A 27693-nucleotide genomic window follows, 5' to 3' on the forward strand; every position below is an offset into this window, starting at 1 on the left:
CACTACTCAGTCCATTGGCCCAACTGATTAAGACCCTGTTGTAATCTGAAGTAACCTTCTTCACTGTCCATTACACCTCCAATTTTGGTGTAATCTGCAAACTTACTAACTATACCTCTTATGCTCACATCCAAATCATTTATATAAATGATGAAAAGTAGAGGACCCAACACCGATCCTTGTGGCATTCTGAAAAACAACCCTCTACCACCTTCTGTCTTCTACCTTTGAGCCAGTCCTGTATTCAAATGGCTAGTTCTCCATGTATTCCATGAGCTCTAACCTTGCTAACTAGTCTCCCATGGGGAACCTTGTCGAACATCTTACTGAAGGCCATATACATCACATCTACCACTCTGCCCTCATCAATCCTCTTTGTTGCTTCTTCCCAAAGCCATGTTGACTGTCCCTAATCAGTCCTTGCCTTTCCAAATACATGTACATTCTGTCCCTCAGGATTCCCTCCAACAACTTGACTACCACCGACGTCAGGCTCAGTGGTCTATAGTTGTCGTTACCACCTTTTTTAAATAGTGGCACAATGTTAGCCAACTTGCAATCTTCCAGCACCTTACCTGTGACTATCAATGATACAAATATCTCAGCAGGGGTCCCAGCAATCACTTCCCTAGCTTCCCACAGAGTTCTAGGGTACACCTGATCAGGTCCTGGGGATTTATCCACTTTTATACATTTCAAGACATCCAACAGTTCCTCCTCTGTAATATGGACATTGTTCAAGATGTCACCATCTATTTCCTTACATCCTATCTTCCATGTCCTTTTCAACAGTAAACACTGATGCAAAATACTCATTTAGTATCTCCCCCATCTCCTGTGGCTCCACACAAAGGCCACCTTACTGATCTTTAAGGGTCCCTATTCTCTCCCTTTTGACTTAATGTATTTGCAAAACATCCTTTAGATTCTCCTTAACTCTGTTTGCCAAAGCTATCTCATGTCTGCTTTTTGCCCTCCTGATTTCTGTCTTAACTATACTCCTACTGCCTTTATACTCTTCTAAAGATTCACTCAATCTATCCTGGCATATACTTCCTTCTTTCTCTTAACCAAACCCTCAATTTCTCTCATCATCCAGCATTCCCTACACCTACAGGCCTTTTCCTTCACCCTAATAGGAATATACTGTCTCTGAACTCATGTTATCTCATTCCTGAAGGCTTCCCATTTTCCAGCTGTCCCTTTACCTGCGAACATCTGCCCCAATCGACTTTTGAAAGTTCTCGTTTAATACTGTCAAAGTTAGCCTTCTTCCAATTTAGAACTTCAACTTTTAGATCTGGTCTATCCTTTTTCATCACTATTTTAAAACTAATAGAATTATGGTCACTGGCTCCAAAGTGCTCCCCCACTGACACCCCTGTCACCTGCCCTACTTTATTTCCCAAGAGTAGGTCAAAGTTTGCATCTTCTCTGGTAGGTACATCCACATACTGAATCAGAAAATGTTCTTGTACACACTTAGCAAAGTCTTCTCCCTTACCACTACGGCAGTCCCAGTGTATGTTTGGAAAGTTAAAATCCCTTACCATAACCACCCTATTATTCTTAAAGATAGCTGAGTCCTAGAGCCAGCTCAGAAGCTACCCGAAAAGCATTATTTGAGCTATTTCTTTAGGTCAGTTGGGAAAGTGTGTTAATGCTTGAGCTCCACTACTCCGTAGGTCATCACCAAAGTTAAATGATTAATCAGGTTACTCAAAATCCTTAATTTCTCTGTCTAATCAATTCAGATGAATGGAAAACACCAGCCAGGTTTCTGCATTTAACTATTTATTATGAACAAATCCATTCTAAGCATAAGCAGACAAAATATGAATATAGCTAGGAAAAGGGATGAGTACCTGAAAAGTGGAGATAGGATGTTGGGTTGGAAGCTAAAACGTAGGACGAGCAGAGTAGAAATCTCAGGATTGCTACCAGTGCAATGTGCTAATGAGGCTAGGAACAGAAAGCAATTGTAGCTGAACACATGGCTACAGAGCTAGTATAGGACGGAGGGCTTCAGATATGTGGATCATTGGAATACCTTCTGGGGAAGTTGGGACCTATACAAGGAGGACGTGTTGCACCTGAACTGGAGGGGCACCAATATCCTGGGTGGAAGGTTTGCTAGAGTTCTTCGGGAGGGTTTAAACTAGTTTAGCAGGAGAGTAGGAACTGCAGCTATGGATCGGAGGATGAGGTAGCAGGTGAACAGGCAAATTACAGCATGCAGAGAGTCTGTGAGGAAGGAAAGACACTTAATAGGGCAATGTTGCAGTGAGTGTGTATTTTAATATAAGAAGTGTCAGAAATAAGGTGATGAACTTAGAGCATGGATCAGTATTTGAAGCGTAATGTGGCCATTACAGAGACTTAGATATCACAGGGGCAGGAATGGCTGTTGGATGTTCCAGGGTTTAGATGTTTCAAAAGGAATAGGGTGTGAGGTAAAAGAGGTGGTGGAGTGGCATTGCTAATCAGGGATAGCATAACAGCTACAGAAAGGGAGGTCATCAAGGAGGGTTTGTCAACTGAGTCATTATGGGTGGAAGTCAGAAACAGGGAATGAACAGTCATTTTATTGGGAGCTTTCTACAGACCGCTCAATAGCAACAGAAACATCGAGGAGCAGATTGGAAGGCAGATTTTGGAAGGTTACAGAAGTAACAAGATTGTTGTCATGGGTAACTTCAACTTCCTTCATATTGATTGGAACCTCCTCAGTGCAAATGCTTTGGATGGAGCAGACTTTGTCAGGTGTGTCCAGAAAGGATTCCTGACTCAATGTGTAGATAGACCGGAGGAGAGAGGAGGCCATCTTTGATTTGGTGCTTGGCAATGAGCCAGGTCAGGTGTCAGATCACTTGATGGGAGAATAGTTCAGTGATAGTGATCACAACTCCCTGACCTTTACTAAAGTCATGGAGAGGGATAAGAGCAGACGTTATGTGTTTAATTGGGGATGGGGGAATTACAATGCCATTAGGCAGGAACGGTGGAGCATAAATTGGAAACAGGTATTTTCAGGGAAATGTACGACAGAAATGTGGAGGTTGTTTAGGGAGCACTTGCTGCGAGTGCTGGATAGGTTTGTCCCATGAAGCAAGGAAGGGATGGTAGGGTGAAGGAACCTTGATTAACAAGGGATGTAGAACATCTAATCAAGAGAAAGAAGGAAGCTTACTTAAGATTGAGGAAGCACCGATTAGACAGGCTAAGGGTTCATGGTAGCCAGGAAGGAACTGAAGAATAGAGAGCTAGATTGGGGCATGAAAAAGCCTTGGCGGGTAGGATTAAGGAAAACCCCAACGCGTTCTACACTTATGTGAGGAACAAGAGGATGGCCAGAGTGAGGGTTGAGCCGATCAGGGGTAGTGGAGTCGGAGATAGGGGAGACCCTTAATGAGTACTTTGCTTCAGTATTCACTAATGACAAGAAAGCGGAATTAATATTGGGTAATGCTGAAGCGGCCAAGGCCTTGAATAACTATTTTGTGTTAGTTTTCACAATGGAAGATGTGTCTAACATACCATAGAGTGATGTTAAGGATACAATGGGAGATGAGGGCCTCAATTCAATTGTTATCACTAAGGGAGTAGTGTTGAGCAAAAGATAGATAAGTCCCCTGCTCCTGATGGACTGGCAGAAGTTATAGTAGATGCATTAGTGGTAATTTAACTGGACTCCAGGCAGGTCCTGGCAGACTGGAAGACAGCAAATGTCATGCAGCTGTTCAAACAAAAAAGAGTATAGGCAAAGGCAGGCCAGTTAGCTTAACATATGTAGTGAAGAAACCGCTGGAGGCTTTCATTAAAGAAGAAATAGAAAGACATCTGGATGGAAAAAGCTCTGTCAGGCAGACACAGCATGCATTCAGGAAGGGAAGGTCGTGTTTGACAAACTTACTGGAGTTTTTTGAGGACATAACAAGCACGGCGGATGGAGGAGAACAGATGGATGTTGTATACTTGGATTTCCAGAAGGTGTTCAATAAGGTGCCACATAAAAGATTCATCCATAAGATGAGAATGCATGGAGTTGCAGGGAATGTACTGTATAGATAGAGTCGAGAGTGTGGTGCTAGAAAAGCACAGCAGGTCAGGCAGCATCCAGGGAGCAGGAGAATCGATGTTTTGGGCAAAAGCCCTTCATCAGGAATGAGGCTTGTGAGTCAAGGGGTAGAGAGAAAAATAGAAGGGGGGGTGGGGCTAGGGGGGAGGAGTCTGAGAATGTGATAAGTAGATGAAGGTGGGGGTAATGTGATAGGTCAGAGAGGAGGGTGGAGCGTATAGGTGGGAAGGAAGATGGATAGATAGGAAAGGTTATGAGGGCAGTGTTGAGTTGGAAGGTTAGATCTGGGATAACGTGGAGGGAGGGAAATGAGGAAACTGGTGAAATCCACATTGATGCCGTATGGTGGAGGGTCCCAAGGCAAAAGATGAGGCGTTCTTCCTCCAAGTATCAGGTGGTTAAGGTGTGGCGATGGAGGAGGCCCAGGACCTACATGACCTTGCCAGAGTGGGTGAGAGAGTTGAAGTGTTCGGTCACGGGGTGGTGGGATTACTTCGTGCATGTGTCCCAGAGATGTTCTCTGAAGTGGTCTACAAGTAGGTGTCCCATCTTCCCAGTGTAAAGGAGACCGCATCGGGAGCAGCAGATACTGTAAACAGCACGTGTGCAAGTGCAGGTAAAACTCTGATGGATGTGGAAGGCTCCTTTGGGGCCTTGGACGGAGGTGAGAGGGGAGGTGTGAGTGCAGGTTTTGCAATTCCTGCAGTGGCAGGAGAAGGTGCCAAGAGGGAAGGGTGGGTTGGTGGGGGGCGTGAACCTGAAAAGGGAGTCACTGAGGGAATGGCTTTTACGGAAAGCAGATGGTATGGGGAGAGAAATATATCTCTGGTGCAGAATGATGTAATGAATACAGAAGTTGGTGGGTTGGAAGGTGAGAACCGGGGTGTTCTGACTTGTTGCATTTGGAAGGGTGGGATTTGAGGACAGAGGTGCGGGAAGTGGGTAGGGCAGTTGATGAGGTATACATGGACTTCAGTAAAGCCTTTGGTAAGGTTCCACATGGTAGGCTGTTTGGAGAAAATGCAAAGGCATGGAATTGAGTGGATTCAGCAGTGTGGATTAGAAACTGGCTTTCTGAAAGAAGGCAGCGAGTGGTGGTTAATGGAAAATATTCAGCCTGGACTCCAGTTACTAGTGGTGTGCCACAAGGATCTGTTTTGGGACGACTGCTGTTTATCATTATTATAAATGACTTAGACGCAGGCAGAGATGGATGGATTAGTAAATTTGCGGACGACACTAAAGTCGAGGGAGTAGTAGTGGACAGTGTGGAAGAATGTTACAGGTTGCAGGGGGGCTTGGATAAATTGCAGAATTGGGCTGAGAGGTGGCAAATGGAGTTCAATGCAGCTAAATGTGAGGTGAGGCACTTTGGGAAGAATAATAGGAAGGCAGAGTACTGTGTCAATGGAATGATTCTTGGTCGTGTGGATGTGCAGAGGGATCTTGGAGTTCATGTGCATAGATCCCTGAAAGTTGCCACCCAGGTGGATAGTGCTGTTAAGAAGGCATACGGTGTGTTAGTTTTCATTCGTGGAGGAATTGAGTTCTGGAGCAGCAATATCAGGCTGCAACTATACAAAACACTGGTTCCCATATTTCAGAAAGGATGCGAAAGCATTGGAAAAAGTGCAGAGGAGAATTACCAGGCTGTTGCCTGGTCTGGAGGGAAGGACTTATGAGGAAAGGCTGAGAGATTTGGATCTGTTATCATTGGAAAGAAGAAGGATAAGAGGGGATTTGATAGAGATATACAAGATAATAAGAGGATTAGATAGGGTAGACAGTGAAAGTTTTTTTCATAGGATGATGATGTCAGCTTGTACGAGGGGGCATAACTACAAATTGAGGGGTGATAGATTTAAGACAGATATCAGAGGCAGGTTCTTTATGCAGAGAGTGGTAAGGGCGAGGAATGCCCTACCTGCTAATGTAGTCAACTCAGCCACATTAGGAAGATTTAAACAATCCCTAGGTAAACACATGGATGATTTTGGGATAGTGTAGGGGGATGAGCTGAGAATAGTTCACAGGTCGGCACGACATTGAGGGCTGAGGGGCCCTCAGTGTATTGTTTTATGTTCTATGTTCTATATTCTAAGTGGGTGAGATGCGCTGGAGGGCATCATCGACTATGTGGTAGGAGAAGTTGCAGTCTTTGAAGATAGAGGCCATCTGGTGTGTTCTGTTGTGGAACTGGTCCTCCTGGGAAAAAAACAATGACTGCAGATGCTGGAAACCAGATTCTGGATTAATAGTGCTGGAAGAGCACAGCAGTTCAGGCAGCATCTGAGGAGCAGTAAAATCGACGTTTCGGGCAAAAGCCTTTCATTAGGAATAAAGGCAGAGAGCCTGAAGCGTGGAGAGATAAGCTAGAGTAGGGTGGGGATGGGGAGAAAGTAGCATAGAGTACAATAGGTGAGTGGGGGAGGGGATGAAGGTGATAGGTCGAGAGCGGGGGGAGGGTGGAGTGGATAAGTGGAAAAGAAGATAGGTAGGTAGGACAAGTCATAGGGACAGTGCTGAGCTGGAAGTTTGGAACTAGGGTGAGGTGGGGGAAGGGGAAATGAGGAAACTGTTGAAGTCCACATTGATGCCCTGGGGTTGAATTGTTCCGAGGCAGAAGATGAGGTGTTCTTCCTCCAGGCGTCTGGTGGTGAGGGAGCAACGGTGAAGGACGCCCAGGACCTCCATGTCCTCGGCAGAGTGGGAGGGGGAGTTGAAATGTTGGGCCACAGGGCGGTGTGGTTGATTGGTGCGAGTGTCCCGGAGATGTTCCCTAAAGCACTCTGCTAGGAGGCGTCCAGTCTCCCCAATGTAGAGGAGACTGCATCGGGAGCAACGGATAGAATAAATTATATTAGTGGATGTGCAGGTAAAAATTTGATGGATGTGGAAGGCTCCTTTAGGGCCTTGGATAGAGGTGAGGGAGGAGGTGTGGGCGCAGGTTTTACAGTTCCTGCGGTGGCAGGGGTAAGTGCCAGGTGGGTTGTAGGGGGCAGTGGACCTGACCAGGTAGTCACGGATGGAATGGCCTTTGTGGAAGGCAGAAAGGGGTGGGGAGGGAAATATATCCCTGGTGGTGGGGTCCGTTTGGAGGTGGCGGAAATGTCGGCGGATGATTTGGTTTATGCGAAGGTTGGTAGGGTGGAAGATGAGCACCAGGGGCGTTCTGTCCTTGTTACGGTTGGAGGGGTAGGGACTGATGCGGAGGTGCGGGATGTGGACGAGATGCATTGGAGGGCATCTTTAACCACGTGAGAAGGGAATCTGCGGTCTCTAAAGAAGGAGGCAATCTGGTGTGTTCTATGGTGGAACTGGTCCTCCTGGGAGCAGATACGGCGGAGGCAGAGGAATTGGGAATACGGGATGGCATTTTTGCAAGCAGTAGGGTGGGAAGAAGTGTAATCCAGGTAGCTGTGGGAGTCGGTGGTTTGTAAAAAATGTCGGTGTCAAGTCGGTCGTCATTAATGGAGATGGAGAGGTCCAGGAAGGGGAGGGAGGTGTCAGAGATGGTCCAGGTAAATTTAAGGTCAGGGTGGAATATGTTGGTGAAGTTGATGAATTGCTCAACCTCTTCGCAGGAGCACGAGGTGGTGCCAATGCAGTAATCAGTGTAGCAGAGGAAGAGGTGGCGAGTGGTGCCGGTATAATTACAGAAGATCGACTGTTCTATGTAGCCAACAAAGAGACAGGCATAGCTGGGGCCCATACGTGTGCCCATGGCTACCCTTTTGGTCTGGAGGAAGTGGGAGGATTCGAAGGAGAAATTGTTAAGGGTGAGAGTGACGGTGGAAGGGTACTGTTGGGGACACCGGGAAAGGAGAAAATGGAGGGCTTGGAGGCCCTGGTCATGGCGGAAGGAGGTGTAGAGGGATTGGATATCCATGGTGAAGATGAGGCTTTGGGGGCCGGGGAAACGGAAGTCTTGAAGGAGGTGGAGGGCATGGGTGGTGTCTCGAATCTATGTGGGGAGTTCCTGGACTAGGGGGGATGGGACAGTGTCACGATAGGTAGAGATGACTTCAGTGGGGCAGGAGCAGACTGAGACAATGGGTCGGCCAGAGTGGTCAGGCTTGTGGATCTTGGGAAGGAGGTAGAACCGGGCAGTGCGGGGTTCCTGGACTATGAGGTTGGAAGCTGTGGTTGGGAGATCTCCTGAGATGATGAGGTTCTGTATGGTCTGGGAGATGATGGTTTGGTGATGGGGGGTGGGGTCATGGTCGACGGGGCAGTAGGAAGAGGTGTCCTCGAGTTGGCATTTGGCTTCAGCGGTGTAGACGTCAGTGCGCCAGACTACCACTGCGCCCCCTTTATCCGCTGGCTTAATGGTGAGGTTGGGATTGGAGCAGAGGGATTGGAGGGCTGTGCGTTGTGAGGGTGAGAGGTTGGAGTGGGGGAGGGGGGTAATGTCCCGTCGGCAGTTGGAAATGAAGAGGTCGGGGCAGGTAATAGGCCAGCGCGGGGTGTCCAGGTGGATGGAGTGTGTTGGAGGTGGGCGAAGGGGTCCTCGGAAGGTGGGCGGAAGTCCTGATTGTGAAAGTATGCTCAGAGGCGGAGGCAGTGGAAGAAGTGTACGACGTCACACTGTGTATTAAATTCATTGATGTGTGGAGGGAGGGGGATGAAGGTGAGTCCTTTGCTGAGGACTAATCGTTCATCCTCAGTGAGGGGAAGGTCTGGAGGGATGGTGAAAACTCGGCAGGGCTGGGAGCTGGGATCTGGTGTGGGTGTAGAGCTGGGAGTGGGGGCGGAGCCAGTAACTGGGGTGGGTGTAATGGTGGGTGGGAATGGGGGTGGAGTCATGAGCAGAAGTGGTGTTCCCCTCAGGGTTCTGGGGACTAGGAATGGTGACAGTGGGATCTGTGGGGTCGTGTTAACAAAATGCAGGTGAGTGGCGTTGGTGGGGGCGGAAGTGGTGGCAGACACAGCAGTAGGGATGGCGGAAGTCACTGAGCGTGTGACATCAGCGATGATGTGAGGGGCGGAAGTGATGTCACGTGTGATGCATGAGGAATTGTGAGGGGTGGAAGTGGTTGTGGGAGTGGCCATGATGGGGGGAAGAAGTGACATCATCAATCAGCGTGGGGGTGGCAGCTGCACCAGCCGCATGGCTAATGGTGTCCGAGCAGTTCCAGAGGCCGGGGGAATCTTCTGGAATGTTTGAGGAGCACTGGTTATGGAGGTGGGTAGATAAAAGTTGTCAATGTGGACTTCAACAGTTCCTCATTTCCCCATCCCCTTTCCCCCACCTCACCCTAGTTCCAAACTTCCAGCTCAGCACTGTCCCCATGACTTGTCCTCCCTGCCTATCTTCTTTTCCACCTATCCACTCCACCCTCCCCCCGCCCCCGACCTATCACCTTCATCCCCTCCCCCACTCACCCATTGTACTCTATGCTACTTTCTCCCCACCCCCACCCTCCTCTAGCCTATCTCTCCATGCTTCAGGCTCTCTGCCTTTATTCCTGATGAAGGGCTTTTGCCCGAAACGTCGATTTTACTGCTCCTCTGATGCTGCCTGAACTGCTGTGCTCTTCCAGCACCACTAATCCAGAATCTGGTCCTCCTGGGAGCAGATGCAGCAGAGGTGGAACAGTTGGGAATAAGGGATAGCGTTTTTACAGGAGGTAGGGTGGGAGGAAGTGTAGTCCAGGTAGCTGTGGGAGTTGGTGGGTTTTTAGAAGATGTCCGTGTTGAGTCAGTCACCGTTGATGGAGATGGAGAGGTCCAGGAAGGGGAGGGTAGTACCTGATATGATCCTGTTGAATTTAACGTCGGTGTGAAGTTGATGGACTTTTCAACCTCCTTGTGGGAGCCTGAGATGGCACCGATACAGTCATCAATGTAGCAGAGGAAAAGGTGTGGTGCCGGTGTAGTTGATGGACTGTTCTACATACACAACGAAGAAACAGACATAGCTGGGACTCATGTGGATACCTATCGCTACCCTTTTGGTTTGGAGGAACTGGGAGGATTTAAAGGAGAAATTATTTTGGGTAAGGACTAGTTCAGCCAAACGAATGAGAGTGTCAGTGAAGGGGTACTTGTGGATATGCCGAGAGAGGAAGAAACAGAGGGCTTGGAGGTCCTCATCATGGCGGATGGAGGTGAATAAGAACTGGATGTCCATGGTGAAGATGAGGCGTCGGGGGCCGGGGAAATGAAAGTCTTGGAGGAGGTGGATGGTGTCTCAAATGTATGTGGGGTGTTGTGGTTCTGTTCGCTGAGCTGGGAATTTGTCTTGCAAACGTTTCGTCCCCTATCTAGGTGACATCCTCAGTGCTTGGGAGCCTCTTGTGAAGCGCTTCTGTGCTGTTTTCTAGTGGCCTGTCTCTGCCGCTTCCGGTTGTCAGTTCGAGCTGTCCGCTGTAGTGGCCGGTATATTGGGTCCAGGTCGATGTGTTTGTTGATAGAGTCTGTGGATGAGTGCCATGCCTCTAGGAATTCCCTGGCTGTTCTCTGTTTGGCTTGCCCTATAATGGTAGTGTTGTCCCAGTCGAATTCATGTTGCTTGTCGTCTGTGTGTGTGGCTACTAAGGATAGCTGGTCGTGTCGTTTCGTGGCTAGTTGGTGTTCATGTATATGGATCGTTAACTGTCTTCCTGTTTGTCCAATGTAGTGTTTTGTGCAGTCCTTGCATGGGATTTTGTACACTACATTAGTTTTGCTCATGCTGGGTATCGGGTCCTTCGTTCTGGTGAGTTGTTGTCTGAGCGTGGCTGTTGGTTTGTGTGCTGTTATGAGTCCTAGTGGTCGCAGTAGTCTGGCTGTCAGTTCCGAAATGCTCCTGATGTATGGTAGTGTGGCTAGTCCTTTGGGTTGCGGCATGTCCTCTTTCCGTTATCTCTCCCTTAGGCATCTGATGATGAAATTGCGAGGGTATCCGTTTTTGGCGAATACCTTGTATAGGCATTCCTCTTCCTCTTTTTGCAGTTCTAGTGTGCTGCAGTGTGTTGTGGCCCTTTTGAATAGTGTCCTGATGCAACTTCGTTTGTGTGTGTTGGGGTGGTTGCTTTCGTAGTTTAGGACTTGGTCTGTGTGTGTGGCTTTCCTGTATACCTTTGTGGTGAATTCTCCGTTAGGTGTTCTCTGTACCATCACGTCTAGGAATGGGAATTGGTTGTCCTTTTCTTTCTCTCTAATGAATCGGATTCCTATGAGTGTGGCGTTGATGATCTGTGTGTGTTCTCTATTTCTGTGTTTTTAATTATTACAAAGGTGTTATCCACGTATCTGACCCAGAGTTTGGGCTGAATTTGTGGTAAGACTCTTTGTTCTAACCTTTGCATTACTGCTTCTGCTCTGAGTCCAGAGATTGGTGAGCCCATGGGTGTTCCATTGATTTGTTCGTATATTTGGTTGTTGAATGTGAAGTGTGTTGTGAGGCACAAGTCCAGTAGTTTAAGTATGCCGTCTTTGTTGATAGGTTCAACGTCCTGTTGTCTCTTATGTCTGTCCAGCAGGTTGGCTATTGTTTCTTTGGCTAGGGTTTTGTCGATGGAGGTGAACAGTGCCGTTACATCGAATGAGACCATAGTTTCTTCCTTGTCTATGTGTATATTTCTGATGATGTCCAAGAATTCCTGTGTCGATTGTATAGATTGTCTGGATCCGCTGATCAGGTGTTTCAGTTTCTGCTGTAGTTCTTTGGCCAGTTTGTGTGATGGTGTCCCTGGTAGTGATACTATGGGTCTGAGTGGGATGTCTGGTTTGTGCAATTTGGGTAGTCCATAGAATCTGGGGGTGTTGTTGCTTTCAGGTTTCAAGACGTTTGCAAGACAAATTCCCAGCTCGGCGAACAGAACCACAACAACGAGCACCCGAGCTACAAATCTTCTCCCAAACTTTGCATGTGGGGTGTTCCCACAGGTCTTTTATAGCAAAATTTTACAGTGTGATGTAACTGAAGTTATATATTGAAAAAGACCTGGATTGTTTGTTAAGTCTCTCAACTGTTAGATAGCCAACAGGGTCATTCCACAACCACCTGATGAAGGAGCCACGCTCTGAAAACTAGTGCTTCCAATTAAACCTGGTGTTGTCTGATTTTTAACTATCTTCAAAATATTTGTTAATTTTCTGCAAAGAGCAAAAGAAGCTGACTCTTTAGAATCTGTACTGTATTGATGTCCACCTGCCCAAGAGCCAGTCAAAGAATTGTTGTCCTGACCTACACAAAGCCTTGGAACAACTGACGTTGTGGTGTTTGCACATTTTCCCCATGTCTGTGTGGATTTCCTTCTGGTACCCCATTTTCCTCTCACAGTTCAAAGATATGCATATTAGGTGGATTGGCCAAGCTAAATTGCCCGTAATGTTCAGAGATGTGTAGGTTAGCTGTATTAGCCATAGGAAATGCAAGGTTACAAGGATTGGGTGGGGGATCGAGTTTAGGTGTGGACTCTTCAAAAACCTCTTCAAAGAGCTGGTGTGGACTTATTGGGCTGAATGACCTGTTTCCGCACTGTAGGGTTTCTATGATTCTGTGAACTTTGAGTTTTAAAAAAAGATCATCAGTCTACCTCTGGGCAGAGCTGTCTTGAGCACATGCCCACTGTGACCATAAGTCTGTAACAATCTTCCCCATCACTTGAACAAAGCAACTGTGTAAGTACAAGTCACGGTGAGTTCCAGCAAATTGTTTTAAAACTGCTACTTCTCCTTCCACAGATTCCTTGATTCAAAGTAGTATCCTTTTCTCCTTTTGGTCCACAATCAAAAAGTTAAAAAAAATGAAAAGATAAGGTCTTTACACTACCTTTGACTATCTGACTTTTCCAGTCAATATTATAGATTAAAACCTCCCATTATTGTCACTGTGCCTTTCTGACAAACTCTCAATATTTTTTCCTTATGACTCACCATACTATGTGGTTATTGTGAGGGGACTTGTAAAACATTCCCAAAGTGACTCTGCTGTTTCTCATCTTTCATTTCTATCCAAACTTTTCCTTATCTTGGTTTCCTGAACTCAGGTCATTCATCTTTATTGTGCTAATACCATCACTAACTAATAAGTCATTCTCCACCTATTCTTACTTCTCTATCTTTCCTAAAAATCCTATCCCCTTCAACGTTCAGGTGCCAATCCATATCATCCTTTAGCCATGTCTCTCTATTGGCTACTAGATAATATTTATGAATTTCTGTTTGCACTCTTAGTTCATCTGTTTTGTTTTGAGTGCTATAGAGATGGAGTGCTTTCAGCTTTATCCTTTTACTCTCTTTATAAATTCTGCTCTATCTGTTGATTTTGATCTTAGATTTTAGCTTTCTATCCTTTTGTCATGGTCTATTTATCATTTCCCATATTAATACCTCTCTTTGGGATTGAGAGTACTCTTTGATTTATCACGTTTTCCAGATTTGATCCCTTGTCCACAATATTCAGTTTAAGATCCTCTCTGTTTCCTTACCTGGTCATGAAGTTAACAAAAACACTGGCCCCAACATGATTCATATGGAGACAAACCATCGGTACAGATCCCACTTGCACAGGGACTAATGCCACTGCCCCACAAATTGAAACCCACTTCTCCTAGCCAGTCTTGTGGCTACATATTCTGTTGCCTTATTTCGTTTGCATTACGCCAATTAGCATGTTGCTTCAGTAATTAGCAGAGATTATAACCTTTGAAGTTCTTCTTAATTTGGCACTTAGCTGCTCATACTGTCTATGCACAACCTCCGTTGTGCTGCCTATCTCATTGATATATGGACCATGATGACTGGATCCCATCTTTCCTATTGCAGTTTCATTTCCAGCCCAGAGAAGTTGTTCCAAACCCTGACACTCTGCAGGCAATACATATGCGCTCTTTGTCTCCTACAATGTCAACCTCCCTCATAATACTGTCCCCTACTAAATTACACTCCTTCTTACTCATGAGTGACTTCTTGTATCATGGTGCCATGGTCAGTTAGTTCATTCCGCCCAAGGATGTTAAACTTCTTCTAATTGGACAAAAAAAACGCACAGCTATACCTTCAGTCCATATCACAAAATCTATTTATGAGACACTGGTTCCATTTCTCTTCCTGGCCACTGAGCCAGACTGTCTGCCACCTTGACTTTGGGACTAACTCAGAACTGCACATACAAGTCCATATCCTCACAGTGACCAAACGTCAGCTATCAACACACAGCCCATCAAATCCTCATCCAGGCTTTTGTTACCTCCAGATTCATTTATTCAAATGTTAGCTTCCCATTGTCCATGTGCCTTAACAACAACTTGTATTTATAGAGCGCTTCTAAAATCAATGTCCAAAGTTGCTTCACAGAGCCATTGTAAAACAAACTATGTTACTATAATCGTAAATTGCACAGAACAGCTATTGTATGTGATTCTCTAGCTATGTTTAGATGGATAGTTAGAGTGGAATCAGGTGAGTGCAGTCCCACCCAGCAGTATGATAGCTGAGAGGCATTGGAAGAGGATGGTATGGTCAGCTCTGTCAAAGGCTGCAGACGGGCCAAAAGAAAATCAGAGGGATTATTTACCTTTGTGTCAATCACAAATGATTTCATAAAGCAATGCTTTTAAAAACTCTTGTTATATGACCATGTAATCTTCTCCAAGCCTATAATTTTATGTGAACTCTGTGTTCCTTAAACTTTGGCCTCTGAGCTTGCCCTCCAACACTCCATCTGCCAATGGCCGGTGTACCCTCTTGGGTTATAAAATTTCCTCCTTCAATCTCCCTGCTCCTCTACATCGCCCTCCTTTCAGACTTTTTTTTTAAAACTGCCTCTTCAACTAAGCTTTAATTGATCAGGATATCTATGACATTAACTTAACATCAGCTTTGGCTCAATGGCTTTCTTGTGTACCATATGATGTTTTACAACATTAAAGATGCTTATGGGCAAGTTGTGTTTGAGTGGAGCAATGACAATATTCAAGGAACTTAACAGCATCCAGGAAAGTGAAGATTAATTCAACTAAATGTAAATATTTCTGAAAAGTTCAGGTCAGGTAGCATTTGCAGAGAAAACGAATTAATGTTACTATTTGATGAACTTCTTTCAATCAGATTATCCTGTCTCCATAATGTAACCCTTGAGCATTGATATAATAGTGAATCTACATTACTTTCTCTCAAAGACAATTCTATCTTCCCTGAAGTCCATTAATGTAATCTACACACTCAGATGTACAGCTGCATTTTGCATATGCAATATTCTGGAGCTGTCTGCAGTACTTTAAGGTTGGCTGAGTGCCATTGTGAAACAGGCCGGATACCATTGTGAAATTGCCTTTGACCAGTGTTTGTCAGTTGGTGCCTGTGTGCTCAAATGTGGCTCTGACCATCTGTTTTCAAGTCCTAGAATACTTTAACGTAGGAACTGCCATTCAGCCCAATGAATCTTGGATAATATATTTCTCTAGAAACCACTAGGTCTCCTCTTCTCACTCCATGTGTCTTTATCATCCTTATGTTGAACTTTCTAAACAAAATATCCCATTGCTTTTCATTTTTAATTATGTGTGATGAAACCCATTTCCTCTTTCATTTTGCTGACATGATTCACCCCGTTTCCAGTATGTTAGTGGCTGTATGATTGATAGTCTGTCTCATGGGTGATGTATATAGGCCAAACAGGGTCTGAAATTGTTAATAGTGAGGAATACCACCCTTGGGAAAGACAGTTTAGGATTGTGAAAGAATGAGACCTACAGCTGGTCCCTACTCCGCTTTTGTAACAACATCAATCATATCAATATAACCAATAGCTAGTTGCTAGCATGCAATAAGCCACTTTGTTAACTGCAAGAGCTTTCTCTAGTTAGACCAATAAATGGTTTTCCTCGACTGCTCTGCCCTGTAGTTCCCTACACTTAAAAGAGGATGGTAGGTACCTTCGTCATGAACTTCTAACAATCAGATTATCCTGTCTCCATAATGTAGTGAGAGTCAGACTCTATCCTGGTTGGAGCAATGTGAATTACGCCCTCTCCCTGATCGGTATGAGAGTAGGCTGTCTCTCCTGGTTGGTGCATGTCAGCTTTCTCTCTCCTAATTGGTGCATTTATGGTTGTACCATTTCAACTAGATAATACAGGCAATGATAATTTTCTCATCATGTCTAATTTTGGATTGGGCAAAGTGCTTGTCCTATACATTTCCAACAATCAGTGGCATGTCAACACAACTTTGAGAGTGGGGTGCTGGAAAAGCACAGCAGATGAGGCAGCATCCAAATTCCTGATGTAGGGCTTAAGCCCAAAACATCGATTCTCCTGCTCCCTGGATGCTACCTGACCTGCTGTGCTTTTCCAGCACCTCACTCTCGACTCTGATCTCCAGCATCTGCAGTTCTCACTTTCTCCTAGTTGATAACACAAATTGAATGTTGCTGAAAAGAGAGCATGCTGCCAAAACCTGGAGGGTTTTTTTTAACCAAAACACATTTGCCACGGAGAAAGCAGGGTACTACAGATTCCCAAAGCCCATAGGTAATTCAGAAAATTTAGGAATATTAAACAATACCTTTTGTATTCAGTGACCTGCAATTTGGCGGCACTTACTAAACCTGCGAAGAAACAACTTGAGGTAATCAATTGAGTTGTAGCCTTGCAAATGTATGTTTACTGGAAGCAACATACTCAAGAACTTGTTCTCCACAAACAAAAGCAATATTTTCAAACCTTTCACTTTCTGAATTACCTGGAATCTCGGGAACCCATTACAAAGCCTCAGCCAATTACTTGCCAATCAATTCACATCCCTTTTCTCCTGTAGCATAAATTATTGTAAGTTGTTGAAATTTGGAATTCTTGCATTTGTTCTGACATGTAAAGCTTTGTTGATCAGTTTCTTTTCTGCAACTTCCAGTAAGGTAAACTCAAGTTATACAGTTCAATTATGCCACCACATCTTTAAATAAAATTGTTATTTGGACCATGACCAAGGATATACCTGGGCAATAATTCAGTGTAGCTAGCTTGTGGCATGACACAAACTGGTGAGCAACTGCATTATGGTCAAACATGAAAGTAAAGATTACATTCGAGTTCACTACTGCCAAGTTCTTTCCTACTTATTACCACACATTTTAAATATTTCTAAGCAATTTGATCTGGTTTTGCTATCAGTAATATGAGGATCAGAAACACATCTCCAGCATTTTGGATGTAGGTTTGCTTGCTGAGCTGAAAAGTTCATTTCCAGACATTTCGTTGCCTTACTAGGTAACATCTTCAGTGGGCCTCATGCAAAGTAATGCTGAAAATTCCTGCTTTCTATTTATAAGTTTGGGTTTCTTTGGGTTGGTGATGTCACTTCCGTTGGTGAAGTCACTTCCTGTTCCTTTTCTCAGGGGGTGGTAGATGGAGTCTAACTCGATGTGTTTGTTAATACGAGTTCCGGTTGGAATGCCATGCTTCTCGGAATTCTCATGCGTGTCTCTGTTTGGCTCGTCCTAGGATGAATGTGTTGTGCCAGTTGAAGTGGTGTCCTTCCTCATCTGTATGTGAGAATACTAGCCACAAAAAGACATGACCCTCTCTTACTAGTATCCTCACATACGGATGAGGAAGGATATCACTTCGACTGGGACAACACATCCATCCTAGGACGAGCCAAACAAAGACGCGCACGAGAATTCCTAGAAGCATGGCATTCCAAGCGGAACTCTTATCAACACACACATTGAGTTAGACCCCATCTAGCATTCCCTGAGAAAAGGAACAGGAAGTGACTTCACCACCGGAAATGACATCACCAACCCAAAGAAACCCAAACTTATAAATAGAAAGCAGGAATTTTCAGCATTGCTTCGCCTGAGGCCCACAAGATGTTACCGAGTAGGGTAATGAAACGTCTGGAAATGAACCTTTCAGCTCAGCAAGCAAACCTACATCCAAAACCTCAACCTGAGCAAAAAAAATTCTCAAAACTCGCTAATATATCCAGCATTTTTGAGGAATTTTAAATCCAGAGGAACAGTGACAGAAAATGCAGCATTTCCTCTTTAGAACGTTTGGCCAACTGAAGAATGTAACGGTGATTCCAGTAAAGTGATCCTGTGGTGAAGGATTCAACTTTTGGTTGGAGACAGGTTAAACTGAGAATGCTAAGAAGAATGGAATCCACAGGGAGCTTTTCTGCTTGGTAATGGAATTTTGATTCTGGATAGAATATATGGATGGTGAAAAAATAAGTAGATAGGATTAATCCTATCAAAAATAGATTCCTAGGTAGACATGAACTTTTCCGTTGCTAAATTATTTTACACTTTTTCCATCTGTAGTATAAATATATTTTGATAGATAAATATGTTTATAAATACATCGGTTTTGTATTGGTTAAGCAATGTTTATGGATGCAAGGATTTTCATGTTTTTCTACCATGTTTCAGTAACCAGAAGCTAGGATTCAGAGACAGAATGAAGATGAATAGTCCAAGGATTCAGAGCATGAGGAGCAAGCAGGCTTCAGCTCCAAGTATCCAGCGCTCACCCAGTACAGAAAATGCAACACAGGTCAGCCCCACTAAGGTGCAGAAGAGCTGGAGTTTCAACGACAGAACCCGTTTCCGAGCATCACTCCGATTAAAACCCAGAACAACTGTGGAAAGTAAGAAGAGAGAAATCTCTGATGGAGGGGGACTGAAATGTACTTGAACAAATTAATATTGGGAGGGAAGAGATATTAGCGGTTTCAGGAAACTTGGAAGTGGATAAATTCACAGGCCTAGATGACATGTAAGCTGGTTTCTGTAGGAGGCAACAGAGGAGATTGCAGTGGCTCGGACTTAATTTTCAAATCCTCTCTGGACACAGAAGGGGTTCCAGAAAACTGGAGCTCAGCTAATGTGATACATTATTCAAGAAGGATGGTAGGTATTAAAACTACTCGAAAAACAATCCAAAGTTCAGACTTAATCTCTACTTGCACAGGTCAGGATTAATCAAGAATAGTCAGCATGATTGTATCGGGGGAGATCATATCTCATAAATTTGACTGAATTTTTTAAGAAGGTCAATGAGGGTAATGTCGTGGATGTAGTCTACTTGGATTTCATTCAGGCTTTCATAAGGCCTCACCTGGCAGATTGGTTAAGAAGCTAAGAGTCTTTGCGATTCAGTGTAAATTGGACCCAAAATTAGCTTAATGGGCAGAAAGTGTCGGGGGGGGGGGGGGGGTTGATCAATGTACCACAGGTCTCAGTGCTCGGCCCTTGCTGTTGTAGTATATATTAATAATCTAGACCTGACTGTAAGAGGTTTGATCAGTAGGTTCACAGATGGGAAAGACGTTAATCGTGTGATAAATAGTGAGGAGGAAAGCTTTAGACTGTTGGATGACATAGATGGGCTGGTCAGAAAAGCTGAACAGTGGCAAGTGGAATTTAATCCTGAAAAGTGTGAGGTGATATATTTTGGGAAGACTAACAAGGCAAGAGACTAGATGTTGAATTGTAGGACCCTCCTAAGTGCAAGGCATCAGAGGGACTTTAGTGCACATCTTTAGAGATCTTTGATATCAACAGGTATAGCAGATACAGTAGTTAAGAGTTCATGTGGGATACTTGCCTTTATTGGTAAGGCATTGGGTAGAAGAACATGGAAGTTGTGGTGGGGCACAATATACAGGGAATATTGTGAGTGATTCTAGAAAGATAGGATGTAATTCCTTTGGAGGGAGTGCAGAAGAGATTCACCAGGTTGTTGCCTGAGCTGGAGTGATTCAGTTATGAAGAGAGGCTAGATAGGGTGGGATCAGTTTCCGTAGAGCACAAAAGGCTTCTGGGTGATTTGATAGGTGTGTATAAAGGTCTGAGGGGCATATCACAGAGTGGATATTAAGAAATCTTTCCTCTCAGTAGAGAGATCAGTAACCAGAGAGTGCAGTTTTAAGGAAACATGAAGGAGGTTGAGCTGGGCTTTGAGGATTTTTTTCTTTACCCACGGGTTTGTGGGTACCTTGGACTCACTGCCTGAAAGGATGGTAGAGGCAGGAACTCTCAAGATATTTAAGAGCTGTTTAGATGAGCACTCAAAACAACATAGCTCACAGGGATACTGACTAAATTCTGGAAATGTGTTCAGAATAATGGATGTTCAGACACAATGTGCTGAAGGAGCTATTTCCATACTGTAAAAATCCTTTGACTCTGTGACAGTGTGGAAATCCTGCCTGAGTTATCAATTTAGACCTTGAAACAAGTAACTAGCTACCTGAGCACTCTGAATGTATCTAAGCTGATCTTGCTTCATATTGACATTGTTGGCTCACTCTACTTATGCATGATGAGCTGAGATGGCCAGCAGAGGAGGGAAGGAACAAATTTCAAGATCTGGAATGTAGTCAAGCTGTAGCTCTTTGAGATATTGCTTACCAATTCATGGAAGCTTGAAGCATGGAGCAGTTTTGAGCTCAGAATAAGAAAGTTGTAAGGCCTGAGAGGCTCAGAGCAAACACCAGCTAGGTCCTTTCATTTTATAATTTTTCAGCCATAATGCAGTTTGTGGACATTTGCAATTGATGGACTGACTGCTAGCGGCCTTGGCACTGGCCAGTTTGATTAGATCATGGGCATTCTGTGGTCTATTGCATAGAACCGTAATGCTGAATGAACGCATGAAGTGATGCATTTGTGAGGTCAAAGCTGGGAGTGGGTTGGTTGTTGATGCAATAGGGAGACACTTTTGTTTTTGTGCAGGGAAGGTCATATCTTAGAAACCTAATAGAATTCTTTGAGAAGGTGACAACGTTGATTAATGAGGGAAGGGATGTAGATGTCGTATACATGGACTTCAGTAAGGCATTTGATAAGGTTACCCATGGTAGGCTGATGGAGAAAGTGAAGTCACATAGGGTCCATGGTATTCTAGCCAGGTGGATAGAGAACTGCCTGGTCAACAGAAGACAGAGTAGTAATGAAATGGAGTTCCTCAAAATGGTGACCTGTGACCAGTGGTGTTCCACAGGGATCCATGCTGGGACCACTGTTGTTTTAGATATAGGTAAATGGTTTGGAGGCAGGTGTAGGTTGCCCGATTAGCAAGTTTGCAGATGACACTAAAATTGGTGGAGTAGCAGATAATGAAGGGGACTGTCAGAGAATACAGCAGAATATAGTTCGATTGGAGAGTTGGGCAGAGAAATGGCAGATGGAGTTCTAGCCAGACAAATGCAAGGTGATGCATTTTGGAAAATCCAATTCAAGAGTGAACTATACAGTAAATGGAAAAGTCCTGGAGAAAATTGATGTACAGGGAGATCTGGATGTTCAGGTCCATTGTTCCCTGAAGTTGGCAATGCAGGTCAGTAGAGTGGTCAAGAAGGCATATGGCATGCTTTCCTTCATTGGATGGGGTATTGAAAACAAGAGCTGGCAGGTCATGTTACAGTTGTATAAGACTTTGGTTCGGCCACATTTGAAATACTGTGTACAGTTCTGTTTGCCACATTATCAAAAGGATGTGGATGCTTTGGAGAGAGTGCAGAGGAGGTTCTCCCGTATGTTGCCTGATATGTTGAGTGCTAGTTATGAAGAGAGGTTGAGTAGATTAGGATTATTTTCATTAAAAAGCTGGCGGCTGAGGGAGGAATCTGATTGAGATCTACAGAATCATGAGAGGTGTAGACAGGGTGGATAGCAAGTAGGTTTTTCCCAGAGTGGGGGACTCAATTACTTGGGGTCACCAGTTAAAAGTGAGAAGTGAAAAGTTTAGGGGAGAGATGCATGGAAAGTTCTTCACACAGAGGGTGGTGGTTGCCTGGAATGCATTGCTAGCAGAGGTGATGGAGGCAGGAATGACAGTGTCATTTAAGATGTATCTAGACAGACACATGAATGGGCAGGGAGCAAAGTGATACAGACCCTTAGAAAATAGGTGGCAGGTTTAGAAAGAGATAGATAGGGCGGTACGGTGGCTCAGTGGTTAGCACTGCTGCCTCACAGTGCCAGGGACCCGGGCTTGATTCCCACCTCGGGTGACTGTTAGTGTGGAGTTTGCACATTCTCCCCGTGTCTGTGTGGGTTTCCTCCAGGTACTCCAGTTTCATTCCACAATCCAAAGATGTGCAGGTCAGATGAATTGGCCAAGCTAAATTGCCCATTGTGATAGGTGCATTAGTCAGGGGTAAATGTAGGGTAGCGGAATGGGTCTGGATGGGTTACTCTTTGGAGGGTTGGCATGGACTTTTTGGGCCAAAGGGCTTGTTTCCATACTGTAGGGAATCTAATCTGGATCGGCGCAGGCTTGAAGGGCCAAAGGGCCAGTTCCTGTGCTGAACTTTCTTTGTTCTTTGATGTACATGGCCATGCTCTACCTAGCTCGGATTATTTCTTGCAACATGGAGTGCCTGAAACAGTAAGTACTCCATTTTACAGGTTGATAGAATCATAGAAATTGCAGAATAGAAGGAGACCATTCAGTTTATTGTCTGTTGGTGCTAGCTCGAACTAGATCTACCAGCTTCACGACTCGTGATTCTTTAATCCACATTCACTTTCTTGCTTTTGTGCAAATACTTATTAAATTTCTGGAACCATTTTTGGGGTTCCCATGAAGTCTCAGGTTGTCAAGAAGTTCTTTAGTTTTGATGACATTTTTATACCCTGCATAATAATTGTCAAATGAATTGTTATTCTTCGGGTATAAGTTTTTCAAGGGGAAGAGGATACCAGGAAAAGAGTACGGCTTATTTTGGGGATCAAGGGGACAATTGTGCATGGGACCAGAGGACATTGGTGGGGTGTTAAATGACTACTTCCTACCTGTCTTCACTCAGGAGTAATAGTAGTATATTAGGAGGGAAAGTGTTGGAACACATTCTGATGGAGGGAATTAATCTCCATTTGGAGAGGCAAGGTTTGATTACGGATAGTCAGCGTAGTGTTGTCAGAGAGAAGTGATGCCTAACAAATTTGATGGAATTTTTCGACGAGGTTATTGGTGTTCATAGAATCCCTGCATTGTAGAAGCAGGCCATTTGGCCCATCTAGTCCACACTGACCTTCCAAATACCATCCCAACCCAGATCCACCCACCTACTCTATCACTGTAACCGTGCATTTCCTGTGAACAGTCGACCTAACCTGCACATCTTTAGATTGTGGAAGGAAACCAGGGCACCCAGAGGAAACCCGTGCAGACATAGGGGGGAATGTGCAATTTCCACACAGTCGTTCAAAGGTGGAATCAAACACTGTGAGGCAGCAGTGCTGACCACTGAGCCACCGTGCAGCCCTATTATATATGTAGTTGGAGTGTGTGCTGCCTGTTTGAGAGACCAAGTCAGGTGAACCTTAATAGGGAGCTTTGGGGGGCAGTCTTGGTCTGACTGTGTTGTGTTTCTGTCAAATCATTCATGGTTCAAATGTCTACAGGCCTATCCTGTGGTCTTTTAATAACTTATGATTAGGTCCAATCATAATAATCAGGTGTGTAGATGAGGGTAATGCAGTAATTGGAATTTATATCGATTTCAGCAAAGCTTTTCATGAGGTTTTACATGGGAGACTAATAAAGAAGGTAAAAAGACCCAGACAAGTTAGAAAGCTGCATCCAAAATTTGACTTAGTTGTAGAAATCAGGGTGGTGATAGAAGGTTGTTCGTGTGACTGGAGGCCAGTGTCCATTGATATACCACAGGGAGCAGACCCTTATCATTCACTATATATATCAACAATATAGTAGCAATTTTATGCTAGGGGCTACAAATAAGTTTGCAGATGACACAAAGGTTGACAGCAAAGAAGAAGATATCAGGTTACAGGGGGATACTGACAGATTGGTCAGATGGAGTTTAACCCTGAAAAGTGTGAGGTGATAAACCTTTGGAAGAAGGAATAAGACAAGGGAGTACTCCATGAATGGCAGGACACCAGGAATCTCATAGGAATAGAAGGATCTTGGGTGCTTGTCCACAGGTCCCTGAAGGTGACAGGACAGATTAAGAAAGTTAAGAAAGTATATGGGATTTCCCTTTATCAGTTGAAGCATAGATTATAAGAGCAGAAAGTTTATGTAGGAGTTATACAAAATGTTGGTGAGGCAACAGCTGGAATACTGTATGTAAATCTGCTCACCGTACTATAGAAACAATGTGATTGTACTGGAGGGAGATTCAGCAGAATATTGCCCGGGATGGAGCATTTCAGCTATGAAGGCTGAATAGGCTTCAGTTGTTTTCTTTGGAGCATGGCAAACTGAAGGGAAACCTGGTTGAGGTATATAAAATTATGAGAGACAGGGTTGCTTGAAAGCAGTCATTCCCATTAGTTGAAGGGTCAGTAATGATGGATGTAATTTTAAGGTGAGGAGCAGGAGATTTACAGGGGATTTGAGGAAAACCTTTTCACCAAGAGGATGGTGGGAATCTGGAATGCACTGCTTGGGAGGGTATTAGAGTTGGGAAATCTCAAACTTTAAAATATATATAGATGAGCATCTGAAATGTCACAACATTCAAGGCTACAGATCAAATGGCTGGAAAGTGGGATTAGTGTAGATTGGTCAGTGGGCTTGATAGACCGAAGGGTTCTGTGTTGTATGACTTGAAGTGTTAAACCAAACATTGCATATTAGCCAGCTATTTTATATGGAGAGTATCACCACCCAATCAAATTTTGGTCTCACTCAAAGTGCACTCATATTCATGTAGTCTGGATCACTGGCGCAGGAAACCTAAGTAATGTTTCTCTTTCCACAGACAGCAAGGTCAAACTCAGTGAGCCCATTATAAGGTAGAGAAGCTGAAATTATTCCAGTCCAACTGTACAAAATGGATTCTTTGCAAATCATCTATCCATTTACCACCACTCCTGACCTGATTTTCTTTCCACTGAGGTTCACAAAAATATACCTTAAACTCTTTGAGACTCACTTCTTAGACTCCCTATCATTTAGTTTGAAGTTGAATATTTTGGTAATACTTTCCAAATCAATGGGAAATAGTGAGTAGTGAAAACGTAGCTGCTAATTCAGCATGAATCCGTTTCATATTGCTGGATTACATCCCAATATCTCTTTGGGAATATCTCAAGACATTTAGGGCACTCTAAGGCTGTGTTAGGTGCCCCTTTAATCCAGTTTGCTGGTTTTTGGTCTGCCCCAAACCAAATGTACTTCATTTTTTCGGTGAGGCCCCAAAGCTCTGCCAACCTGATTAAAAAAAAGAGTCCTTTCCAGATGTTTGGCTGTTGGTTAAAACCACTTGTTTGGTAAAGGCAAGCCTCTGTCTCATGCTTGCCATGGTACAAAAGTCTATCAGTATTTTGTGTCTAAACTCCCATACCTGTTATGGAAAGGAAGGAAAAAGTGGGAACCTAAGCATTATTTTAAAAGTGAGTCTTATGTTAAAACCCTTTTATTATTTTTTGACTGCACTTTAAAAATTACTTCATTGACTGACTGTAAAGAGCCTTGAGATGCTCTTGAGATCCTGCAATACTTTATAAAAATGCAAGTTTCCTTTCTGTGTTGCACTCTGTGATAACTCTTTCTTTGTTTTTTATTAAGCTGAGAACATGGGAGATGACAACTATGATGAAAAGACATTTCACTGTGATATCAGTATGGAAGATGTAAAGCCTGTTGTGAAAACCCTCATCCGAGCCATTAGGTCAGTGTTTCATTACAAAGTGAAGCATTAACATTTACTGCAGGAACACGAGCAATGAAGAAAATCAGATTACAATTAAATTAACTTCAAGGCTGTGTTTGGCTGAGTTAGCTTTGTGAAATAGTTGGGGATTGAATCTCCACAGGCGCCGTTTTGCTCACCCACAGGATTCTGCACTTTGTCCATTGAGGTTACAGTTGGTGAGCAGCAGAACATGCTGGAAAATAACCCACTATAAATTTTCACCTAACCACAAGGCTGTCAAATTGTTTCATTGTGAGGAGTTTTTATTTACATTTCGTATTAAATGTGACAGGTCCAGAGTTAACTCTGGTATGAGAGGGAGATGAAGATATTTGCACCATTAGATTACTTACAGTGTGGAAACAGGCCCTTCGGCCCAACATGTCCACACCGACCCGCCGAAGCGCAATCCACCCATACCCCTAACCTAACACTACGGGCAATTTAACATAGCCAATTCACCTGACCTGCACATCTTTGGACTGTGGGAGGAAACCCACGCAGACACAGGGAGAATGTGCAAACTCCACACAGTCAGTTGCCTGAGGCGGGAATTGAACCCGGGTCTCTGGTGCTGTGAGGCAGCAGTGCTAACCACTGTGCCACTGTGCCGCCCATTACTAACAGATCTCCTGTGATAGAACTACATACTGTGTTCTGATATAAATTGTAACTGTGATTAAGTTTATTTCAGTAAGGTGTTTGATAAGGTTCCCCACAGTAGGCTATTGCACAAAATACAGAGGCATGGGATTGAGGGTGATTTATAGCAGCTGGGACCAGAAATTGGCTCGCTGAAAAAAGACAGAGGGTGGTGGTTGATGGGAAATATTCATCCTGGTGTTCAGTTACTAGTGGTGTAACGCAAGGATCTGTTTTGGGTCCACTGCTGTTTGTCATTTTCATAAAAAACCTGGATTAGGGCATAGAAGGATGGGTTAGTAAATTTGCGGATGACACAAAGGTCAGTAGAGTTGTGGATAATGACTAAGGATGTTGTAGGTTACAGAGAGACATAGATAAGCTGCAAAGCTGGGCTGAGAGGTCGCAAATGGAGTTTAAAAAAGAAAAGTGCAAAATCATTCACTTTGGAAGGAGTAACGGGAATGCAGAGTACTAGGCTAATGGTAAGATTCTTGCTAGTGTAGATGAGCAGAGAGATCTCAGTGTCCAGGTCCTTGAACGTTGCCACCCAGGTTGATAGGGTTGTTAAGAGGGCATACAGTGTGTTAACTTTTATTGGGAGAGGGATTGTGCTTCTGAACCCTGAGGTCATGATGCAGCTGTACAAAACACTGGTGCAGCTGCACTTCGAGTAATGCATATCGTTCTGGTCACCGCATTATAGGAAGGATGTGGAAGCTTTAGAAAGGGTTCAGAGGAGATTTACGAGATGCTACCTAGGATGGAGGGAAGGTCTTATGAGGAAAGTCTGACGGACTTGAGGCTGTTTTCGTTAGAAGAAGGTTGAGAGGTGATTTAATTGAGACAAATCAGATATTCAGAGGGTTAGATAGGGTGAACAGTGAGAGCCTTTTTACTCAGATAGCAATGGCTTGCATGAGGGGACATAGCTTTAAATTGAGGGATGTCAGAGGTAGCTTCTTTACTTAGAGAGTAGTGGGACATGGAATGCACTGCCTGCATGGCAGAGGCAATTAGCAGCTTTGTATCACAAGTGCACACCTACATATTTCTTAAATGTTATGACGTTTCTGCCTCTATTACTCTTATAGGCAGCGAGTTCCAGATTTCCGCCACCCTCTGGGTAAAAAAGTTTCTCCTCACATCTCCTCTAAACCTTCTACACCTAACTTCAATCTCAGTCCCCAGTCATTGATCCCTCCATCAAGGAGAAAGGTTTCTTCCTGTTCATCTATCTCTGCCCTCATAATTTTATACATCTTAATTATGTCTTCTCTCAATCTCCTATGCTCGAAGAACAACCCCAGTCTGTCCAATATCTCTTTATAAGTAGAAGTCTCGAGCCCAGTTAAGAACGT

The 27693-nt window shown here is 44.1% G+C and overlaps 1 protein-coding gene across 1 annotated transcript in view; it reads left to right on the forward strand.

The window, feature by feature from the left end:
* The window catches only part of LOC140453267 (potassium voltage-gated channel subfamily KQT member 4-like), a gene marked incomplete at its 5' end in the record, with an annotated part of 635590 nt that overhangs the window by 545078 nt on the left and 62819 nt on the right, over positions 1–27693 (forward strand). Inside the window, 2 exons of the mRNA XM_072547825.1 lie at positions 18447–18664; positions 25564–25666. Of these exons, the coding sequence (XP_072403926.1) occupies positions 18447–18664; positions 25564–25666 (321 nt within the window). The remainder of the gene's footprint in view (positions 1–18446; positions 18665–25563; positions 25667–27693) is intronic.

This window comes from Chiloscyllium punctatum, chromosome 27, assembly GCF_047496795.1.
Source record: "Chiloscyllium punctatum isolate Juve2018m chromosome 27, sChiPun1.3, whole genome shotgun sequence".
NCBI lineage: Eukaryota > Metazoa > Chordata > Chondrichthyes > Orectolobiformes > Hemiscylliidae > Chiloscyllium > Chiloscyllium punctatum.